Source organism: Alligator sinensis, unplaced genomic scaffold (genome assembly GCF_000455745.1).
Source record: "Alligator sinensis unplaced genomic scaffold, ASM45574v1 scaffold130_2, whole genome shotgun sequence".
Taxonomy (NCBI): Eukaryota; Metazoa; Chordata; order Crocodylia; family Alligatoridae; genus Alligator; species Alligator sinensis.
In genome coordinates, this window is record NW_005841913.1 from 1,580,836 (window position 1) to 1,590,869 (window position 10,034).

At 47.4% G+C, this 10,034-nt stretch overlaps 2 protein-coding genes across 2 annotated transcripts in view; one reads left to right on the forward strand and one right to left on the reverse strand.

The window, feature by feature from the left end:
• The window catches only part of NBAS (neuroblastoma amplified sequence), a 383,345-nt gene extending 383,143 nt beyond the window's left edge, over nt 1-202 (reverse strand). The window contains exon 1 of the mRNA XM_025198082.1: nt 1-202. Within this exon, the coding sequence (XP_025053867.1) occupies nt 1-202 (202 nt within the window).
• A 1,974-nt stretch (nt 203-2,176) lies between these two features.
• Nucleotides 2,177-10,034, forward strand: part of DDX1 (DEAD-box helicase 1) — a 39,805-nt gene continuing 31,947 nt past the window's right edge. The window contains exons 1-3 of the mRNA XM_006018788.2: nt 2,177-2,241; nt 7,550-7,601; nt 8,885-8,948. Of these exons, the coding sequence (XP_006018850.1) occupies nt 2,226-2,241; nt 7,550-7,601; nt 8,885-8,948 (132 nt within the window). The 5' untranslated portion in view covers nt 2,177-2,225. The remainder of the gene's footprint in view (nt 2,242-7,549; nt 7,602-8,884; nt 8,949-10,034) is intronic.

Here is a 10,034-nt window from a genome sequence, read left to right on the forward strand (position 1 = left end):
CGGCTTCCGGCGGCCACTCGGTGTTGATGAGCAGGTCGTAGAGGATATTCTCTTCTCCGCCCGCTGCCGCCTCCGCCTCCTCCTCCTCACCGCCTCCGGCCGCGTGGCCAGGGGAGGGAGGAAAGTCCCTTCTGGGCTCGGGGCAGGGTTTGCACCTGCGCCAAAGTTGTGCTGAGGTCGGAAGGAGCCAGAGTGCGCTCATAAAGCGCAAGGGCAGGCAGGTAAGGGCAATGCTAGGAGTAGATTGAACCAAGACCGTGCACACCGGAGAGCTGTCAAGATCTAAAAGGAAACGCCAGTGGTGCCATGTCATGTCTGGCCTTTTCTGTTTCGGCGGTGCCGGACTCGTGTTTTGTACTCGTCCAAACGGCCTCGTTGTATTAGGTCATGGCAAAAAATATATATAAATAAATGAGACGGCCAGGACCTCTCTGCTGTGCTGCAGTTTGTCTTCAAGATTCAGGTATCCAGCTTGCAGCAGTATTGGTCTAAAGGAAAAAGCAATCCAGACTTGAAGTAGAGATGACATCTTTCATTAGACCAAGATTTTTGCAAAAAAAATTTCTAGAAAAAAAAAAAGATTTGAGGCTTTTTGTAAAAATCTTGTTGGTCTAATAAAAGATGTAATCTTTACTACTACAAGTCTGGATTGCTTTTTCCTCTAGATCAGTACGGCTGCAACCTGGATACCTGACACATGGAAGATATTGAATTGTAGCAGATTTTTAAAAATGAAATCTTCATAATTTCCCAAGCAAGAAGCAACTGTGACCACCTGAAACCTGAGATATTGCTCCTGCTTTGGTCCAAGGTAATTTGCATCATAACACATCCTCACAGGAGAGCTGAGAGATGCTTCACCAGTTAAGAACTGCATGCTCAGAGGAGCTGTCCATCGATTGACTCCTGTGAAATCCCATAAAATATGAACTGTCATTTCTACCCAAGAGAACTTTTACTATCTTTTTCTGTGATGCCTGATGAAAGGTGTTTGTGCCCAAAAGCTTGCAATGAAAGAATTTTTGGGGAAAAAAAACTTGTTGGTCCAATAAAAGAGAGCACCTGTACCATGAGCCGATTGCTTCTTCAAGATTAAGGAACTAGAAGAAATGGATGAGAAAACACACACACTGCATAGGTAAAGTCCTCATTACACACACACATTCATAACATCCTCATGACACACTGCATAGACTCCTCTCACACACACACACACACACACTCCTCATGCTCACAGAAGTTTGCAGTAAGATGCATGAGGTCTGTAGTACTTTTCCCCTTCAGAGCCACAGGTCCCAATCCCAGTAGCTCTGCAAGGGCATCCAGGGCACAAGAGCAGCCGCAGCAAATCAAACAGCCTTGCCAGTGCTGCCCCCGGTCACAAGGCTCCTTGCAGCAGGCTCTGCCCAATTTTTGGAACTTGTGGCTAATTCTAGAGGCTCATACAGCTCCAGTGGGAGCCCTGCCTGTGAGCTGAACAGAAAGTGAGCAAGCTTGAGTAAAAGAAAACACTTCAGGAGTATTTCCATGTCGTGTCTCATTTCTATGTAGAACCCTGTTACCATTCATGCCTTGTGAGCGAGGGAACAAAGGCACCGCGCTGCACACTTGAAAACCTGTAGAAATACACCCCTTGCACAATTCCAGGATAAAATACTAGTCAAGAAATGATTCAGGTTTCTGTTCAGGCCCAGCGTGTTCCTTGGGCCTGGGTTATCATCCGTGCGGCGGAGTGGTGCCATCCCTTCTCCCAGTGCCACCAGGCCCTGCCTTCCACGCCGCATTGCCCTGACTCCTCCCGCCCTGGGCATATCTTGTGTGGATCCCAGGTGGCACCAAGGGGGGAAAAAACAGTGTCTAGTTCTCCTGGCTGTGGAGGGAACCAAGCAACCCTCCCTCCCGCCTACAACTCCCAAAGCTTAAAATAATAAAAAATAGATTAAAAAAAAAAACAGCAGCCTTTTTTCACAACAGTAGGAGCCAAATGGATGGTATTTTAGAGCCCCTGGCTCCTGATTCCCCGGGTAGGGATGGGTCAGCGCGAGGTCCAGGGGCCGCGGGACGGTCACGCTTTCGGTGCGACTTGGGCCCCGGCTTGGGGACGAGCCCGGCCGCTCCACGCCAGAACCTTGGCGTCGCGTGGGCGGGGCGGCCCGGGCGGATAAAGCGGGGACAGGCTCGCGCCTGCGCGCTGCGGCGGGTTGGGGCTCGCGTGTGGCACCAACATGGCGGCGTTCTCTGGTACGTGGGACCGGGCCAGGCTGGGGCGGCGGAGCGGGGGAAAGGAGCGGGGAGCGCAGATGAGTGGGGGGGTGTCTCGCCGTCCGGCTGCAATAGCCCGGGCTCCTAGGGTGCCCCCCCGGGAGCGGCCCGAGCGCTGGGCCTGCCGGGATATCTGCCGGCGCGAGGCCTCCCGAGCGGTAACGTGGAAGTGCCCCTCCCCCACGGGCCCTGTGTGACAAAGCGGCAGCAGCGGGTCCCGCCGCCTCGGGCGGCTCGCGAGCACCTGCTGGCGCGGCTCGGCCCGTTTCAGGGGCTCTGGGAAGGGCTTTCGTGCCCCCTCCTCGCCCCCGGGAGACGGCCAGGCTGTTTTTCAAGCCTTCTCTGCCCTTAGGGGTGGTTGTGTAGGTCAGGCAGCAGCAGGCACAGGGCCAGAGTGGCTGGCTGTTGCTGCAGCTCCTTGTCCCAGCCCCTGCCCTGCCCTGACCTGTGTGCGCCGGGGGCGGTGGGACTAACTTTGACTGAAGTTGTCCTAGGAGAGTGGAATTGTTCCCCCACCCCATTATATTATTTTCTTAAAATAGTCTATTAAAATTGCTGAATTGCTTTCAGTATCACCGGGAAACGGATGCCGAGTGCAGTAGACTCCCGGCCAGTTCATGGATTTTGATATTGGAAAAGACCCTAACACTATATTTGCACCCTAACCCTCAGCAGCCAATCGGAGTGCTCTGGACAGGCAGAAACACATAGCGGAGCGCAGACATGACAGCAGGGACTGAGGGGCCCTCCTTGGCGGCAGAGGGAGATGGCAGGGACTGGAGGGCTGCCATAACGAAGCAGTGGGGGCGAGGCCCGTGCTGCTCTTTGAAGGTAGAGGAGGCGTGGGGTGCTGGCCACACCCCGCCCTACACCGGAGCACTGCCATAACAGCAGGGACGGGCTGGAGCTAGGGGACAAGGCCAGCAGTACTGGCTTTGGCTGCCCTGCCCTGCACAAATTCTTAGCGCTGCCTCTCCTCACAGTTTTAGGTCTTTAGGTCCCATATCGAGAGAAGAGGTCAGAGAGCTTTCTCCTGCGTTGTGTGTGTTTTAAGGCATCTTGGGTTATGGTGACTTCTGGGTCACAAAGAAATGGCTGCAGTGTTAGTCAAAGAATCAGATGAAAATAAGAAGCTTCGAATGTGCATGTGTTCAGTTGATAGACTAGCTGGAAGAAACCATTAAGAAGAGACATACCAGTAGTGCTGTAAGGCTGCTCTCATTCTAGAGATTGCCCTGTTGGAGCTGGATGAGATAATAGTACTAACTCGTTACACTGATTGTAAGCATTGCAGTACCACATGCTAATGTGCTTGTTTGGGTCCTGCATGGTAGAATCAGAGGGAAATCCATTGTCTAACCTCTTAGCAGAACTGCACAGTCTTCCCTGACACAACACAAGGACATAATGCCCTAACCTGCCACAGGTAAAGCAGGGGACCATGGTGGCCAGTGTCCTGCTGCTGTAAAGGTTTTAATGCACATTCAAGATCCCAGGAAGAGGGTCATGCCCCTCTGCTGCAGAGGAAGGCAAAAAAATAACTTACCAAGCTAACAATGGGGTAAGACCAGGGGTTGCGAAAATATAGCATGCAGGGTGGATCCAGCCCCAGCAGTTCCCTCGGTCCTGCCCAGCCCAGGCCAGGATGTCCGACAGCACTAGACATGCCTGCTGAGATCGGAGGGAGCATTGGTGCCCAACACGGGCTGCAGGGCAGGACCCAGTACTGGGCACCTCTGGACAGGAGCCCAGCAGCAATTGGCTGCGTTCTCAGAGCTGCTGCTCCCAATCGCCCTTACTGCCTGGTGTCTCTGCTGCAGCCCCCATTGTGTGGCTCCCACCCAGCACTTGCCCCTTGACGTGACCTGCAGGGCCCTGCCTAGCCTGCATTCTCACTCCCTGTGGCCCAGGCTCTCCACTCCTCCCCACTTTGGTTGTGGCTTTGCCATCTCCCAAGCCCCAACACACTGCCAAGCTCCTAGTTCTACTCAGCCCTTTGTCATCCCCAGTGCAGAGCCATGATCCACTGCCTGCACACTCCTGCCTGCAGAACCAGCACCCATCACAGGGGCACTCGGGTAGGAGCATGTGGGATCATGGCTCTGCCATGAGCTCCAGCCGGATGGTGGCACAGATGGGCAGGGAGCAGGGTGGGCACACAGGGCCAAGGCTGGGACCCCAGACTAAGTAGTGGCAGCTTGTGGAACACAAACAGTAAGCGGCTATTTCATGGCTGATGGGACCAGGCTTCAGGGGCCGAAGGACCCCAGAGCGTGCAGAATGCAAGGGGTTCCTGCCAGCTCTGCAATCCCAGAGGGGGCTTGGCTCTTTCTGCAGGCACCCTGACATTCCGTGGAGCCAAGCTTTAGCCCATCCTGAACAGCGCCTGGAGACATACCTAAGCGGGTGCCATTTTCAGCCTCTGGGCATGACTGGAAGGAGCCAGGGATGGTAACAAAGGGCTGAGTGAAAGCGGAAGCCTGGCAGTGGGTCAGGGTTTGGGAGGCGCCAGAGCTGACACCAAGGTAGGGAGCAGCAGAGGGACAGAGTGCAGGCTGGGCAGGGCTGTGCAGGTCATATTGGTTGGGAAGTGCCAGGTGGGAGCTGCACAGTGGGGGGCCATGCTGGAGACTCTGCACATTGGGGTCGATTGGGAGCAGCGGCTCTGAATGCAGCTGGTCGCTGCTGGGCTCCTGTCCTGCAATCTTGGGGTCTGTGTGGCAATTGGCCTGGGCCTGTATTGGGGGGACTAGCATCCAGCCAGGAGCACAGATTGAGGCCACTTAGGGATTTTTGGTTAGCTGTTGCTGCCAAGGCAGGGGTGCCACGGATGGGAATTCTGACTGAGCCCACAACAGCTCACCAAAACTCCCTATGTGGCCTGCAGACCCAAATAATTGCCCACCTCTGGTAAGACTGACCTGAACAGTCCTTCCTGACCTGAAGTCTGGTGACCTGTCAGAACCTGAGCGGAGGGGCAAGACCTACTAGCCAGGAGCAACCTCTGAATTTCAGTTTCTCAGGCACAGCCAACACCCAGTGCTTTTAAGGAAGGCTTAAAAAATATCCGTGACATGTGTAGTAGCATGCAGAAAGGAAGATCTATTCTCTTTTCTTTATAGCAGCCATTCAGGTATTTGAAGGCTGTTATCATGTCTCCATTAAGCACTTTTTCTTCAAGCTGAATGTGCCTGTTTCCTTCAGTCTCTCTTCACGTGACATGCCTTTCAGGCCCTTCCTTGATTGTTCTTGTTGCCTGCCTCTGGACCCTCTCTAACTTCTCCACATACTTTTTAAAATGTGAACCACAAAACTGCACAAAATACTCTAGATGAGACCTAACTAGTGCAGAGTGGAGAGGCACTCTCACCACCTGTGTCTTGCACTTAATGCTTTCATTGATGCATCCCAAAGCTATATTTGCCTTTTGTGTAGCTGCATCGCACTGCAGATTCGCAGTGAGTACGTGCTCCACCAAGACTCTTCTCGTTAGTGCCGCCATCCAGCCAGGTGTCACCCATTTTGTATTTTTATTTTTTGATTATTATTCCCCCAAGTGTAGCACCCTGCACTTGTCAGCATTGAACTTCATCCTGTTGGATTTAGCCCATTTTGCCAATCTGTCAAGATCCTTCTGGATTATGCTTCCATCCACCAGTGTCTTCACAATCCTTTCCAGTTTCATTTATCTCCGAGTTCATTAAGCCCGAATGTATCGCATACTGAATTGGTGTAACTGATACACCTAGTTATTTTGAGCCAGTAGCATGGAAGTATAAGCAAAAGTAGAAGCTGAGGGTATTTTATTTAACTCTAGGATATAAGACACAACAATTGTTTCTTTTTGAGCACTAAAAGGCATGAGAACTGTATTATCCCTTGTGATGACCTAAATCTAAGAAGATGTTGCGGTAGCTTTGGGAAATACTCTCCTATTCAGATATCACTGCACAACAGTGTTAAGCCTAGTTAGGGATAGATAGTATGTAGCTTTGAAAGGAGGGAGGATTTGGGGCTGTTTGAACATCAAAGTTGGTGTAGTGCAAGGTCTGATTATCCTTAGTTTCCGTATAGAGAACTCTTACCTGCTGGTTTTCAGTCTTAGAAAGTTTAAACATTTATGTCTACAGGATTTGGCCTAGGGCAGCTCTCTGCATTGTGGGTCAGGAGCTGAAATGTCATGCTGACAGCATAATACAATCAGCTGGCTTGGTTAGGGTCCTGGCTCCCATTTCCGTTGCTGAGCAATAGGAGCAAATGCTGCAGCTGGCAAAGGGAAGAGAACTTAATTCATCCATCAATTTATAATATTAATATGACAGTATTCTTCAGAGCATTTATGTTTGTGTAAGCTGTGATTTCTGGGTCCTAACAGCAGAGCTACTTTCTTTGAAATCCTCTATAGCAGAGTTGGAAGGGACTGAAAGCTGTAGTAAATAATCTCTTTCAGTTGACTATTTGGTGTTTGTAAAATGACCGTAACTGTGTTTTTGAGTTTGTGGTGAGGAGAATTAGGAGGTAAAAGGAACAGAGTGAAGACTGTGTGTTAGGGAAACTTTTACTTTATGTGGATGGGCTTATAAAATTACTTGGGATGGAAGACTAATTCAGTACCCTGTAAACATTCGTATGCTTTAGGTATTCTTTAGTAGCAGCACTCCTAGTCTGGCATCCTGGCATTTCCAGAGCCTGCCAAAGTGAGACTGGGGATTCTTGTATGATATACTGCTGATTTATCTTTTTTTCCTTTTTCTCTGTAGGGAAGAAGGAAGCCTTTTTTTCTTTTTTTCTTGAGATGCTTTATTGGACTAAGTGTCTGAATTGCCTATATGGTTAGTCCAATAAATCAAAAGAATCCTCTTGGTTGTCTCCTATTCCTTTCACCATCATGACTATAACAACACTCACAACAGCCTTCCACCCATACTTATTCTCTTAGGAAATTTAATTAAATGTCTGTTGTGGATAAAATTAACATTTTAAGAGTAGGGAGAGCTGAGTTCTTTATTTCAATATGCAGTTTCACTGGATGTGCAAATACATCTCCATCACAACGAAGAATCTGAGCAGTTGATGCTCAAACTCCTACCATGCTGTTCATTCACCTGACTCCTCTTCTGTAATTATGTCTGCATTCACCAGAAGCTGTCAAAGTAGAGAAAAAGAACAGACAGACAAAAATTTACCCATAAAATGTTTTGTTGCAACCAACTGGGGAGCTTGCGTTTTAGAAACAATTTCAAACTGTGTTGAGGTATCTAATACGTATTTGTTTGCTTTCTTACAGAAATGGGTGTGATGCCAGAAATAGCTCAAGCTGTAGAAGAGATGGACTGGCTGTAAGTATAAGCACTTGAGGGGCATGTCTACATGTGCAGTTGATGGGAAGCAATAAACTCCAGAGCTTATTGCTCCTAGGCATGACATTTAAATGTGTGCCCGGAACTGCAGCATGTCGAGCCAGGTTGGAGGCCTGGGGGTCAGCCTGCCAACCTGGGACTATTTCCCCCCCTGGTTCCCCTTCCCAGCTCAACAACGTGTTGTGGAGGGGCTGGCTGGGGCATGAGGGGGGTCCAGTGTAGGGCTAGGTGACAGGCAGCCCCTGCACTGAAGCACCCTTGTGCCCCAACCAGTAAGGCCAGAGTCTGTGTGTGCACTGCTGCAAAGTAAAAAAACAACCCCCCACCCCCCCCAACAAAACAAAACAAAAAACCTCTGTGCCAGGATAGTACTTGTATTTACAAGTACTATCCTGTTGCAGAGTTGATTAGTTTACTGCAGCCTAACTGGCTCATGTATAGACATGTGACATTTACTGCAGAGCTAATTAGCTACTCCACAGTAAACATCTTGTGTAGATGTGCCCGAGTTAGGGTTTTCTGTTGTTGTTTTTTTCCTTATGTATTAATAATGTATAACTTAACTTTCCAAAATACCAGTTTCTGTATTTGTTTGAAAGCAGAGATGCATATGCAGCCTTTTATCCATGGTAAGATTTAACTTCTTACCATGTGTGACTGAAAAAGCCAACAAATAAGCGTAGACCTAGTCAAGTCTGGAAATTCAAAGCAAGATTTTGATTGTAGCTTGTATCTTGGTTCCTGTTCTCTAAAAAGCTCTGTGCGCTCAGCTTCATTGTGCTTATGATCAGCTTCTTGAACCAGTAGTATGATTTAACCACTTCAGAAAGTGGTTTCCAAGCTGTAGTTTGTGAATTTCTGATGTTCCACAGAGTATTTTATGAATTGTCTCATTCTGCTGCCAAAAAGTTGTCTGGTTTCCTGAGTTTGGCTTGTCCCTGCTTCCCAATGCTAATTGAGTTATCCAGAACTGAACTGATCAGTTAAATACTTCATTTCAACATCTGCTTTAAATCAAAGTTAAGAATGTTATCTGTAGAGATCCCATAGAATACATTTCTTGAATACATTTCTTGCCTATATAAACAGAAATGCATTCATTTGTTTATTTGGTATGTATGCTTCAGGATATTGGCTAAACTGTTGTTATGACCTACGTTTACTTTCAATAGTAATTCAGAATTCTGTCACATACAGTAGACTAGCTCTTTAGCCTATGGCATTGTTTGAGTTTTAATCTAAAGTGTTTTTTCCTTTGCTAGTCTTCCCACAGATATTCAAGCTGAGTCTATCCCCTTAATTCTAGGAGGTGGTGATGTCCTTATGGTACGTATGCCAATAGTCATTGTTTAAGACATATGGGCTTTGTTTCTGAAATTTTAAGTGTTCACAAATTAGGTTGTTCAAGCCTTAGTTTGGAGCAAGTTTTGTGAAATTTTAGTCACTGCACTTGTAACTGTTTCCAAAATGTACTATACAAGAGTGTTTTACTGAAACAAGATTTTTAGTGGACTAGTGCAATTCTATTCTGATACTGCATGTAACTGCCTTGAATTTATTAATGCATTGGTCTATTTTTATTATAAATGAATAATGATATACTATAAATTAATTATCTCAGTCCTGGAACCAAGAGTTCTAGTTTTTTTGTATGTCTTTTTATCTCAGTCCTCACACTTAATGTTAGACAGGTAAGGGCCAGTTACATCATTAGTTATGTTGGCTTTTTATTGTCAAATGGGCATCAAAGATACAGGTTTGTACTGTATGAGTTCTTACAAACCTAAAGAAAAAATAAAAATAACTAATATTGCAATTGATTTCTAATGCACCTACATTGTCTTTCTCTGGGGTTTCCCCTTATAAGTGTTCAAATCGACCTTTAAATTAGTCGAGAGCAAGATTGTAAATGTTTTAAATATGTACAACTTTAAATGCTTTGGAGTGGTAGGGTCTCATTTAGATAGCAAGATAATACACAATTGTTTCTGGTATGGTAAATTGTTTTTTACAGTTCATCCATGTGGTCACTTCTGAATAGCTATGATTTAGAAAGCTACTGTAGTTTTCATCCCTTAGAACTCCAGAACATCCCATGGACTACATTCAGATGGTACATTAATAATGAAAAGTTGCCACCTCTGGTGGAGAGTGGAAGACAAACAAAAAAAAAAATATTCAATGTACTGGGTTAAAGTGCCAGCAAAAAATACAGCAATAATCAAGCATCCTCTGATGAAGGAATCTTTCTATTGAATATTGCCTCTCAGCCTGGAGCTTTCTCAACTGCACATTGTGGTTATGTTTAGTTTCTACCACGGTGGGTCTGCATAGCAGTGAGCAGTGCCGCGCTGTACCTCGTACATCACCAAGGAGAGCTGGAACTGACTTCCATTCAGGCCCAGTGGCTGA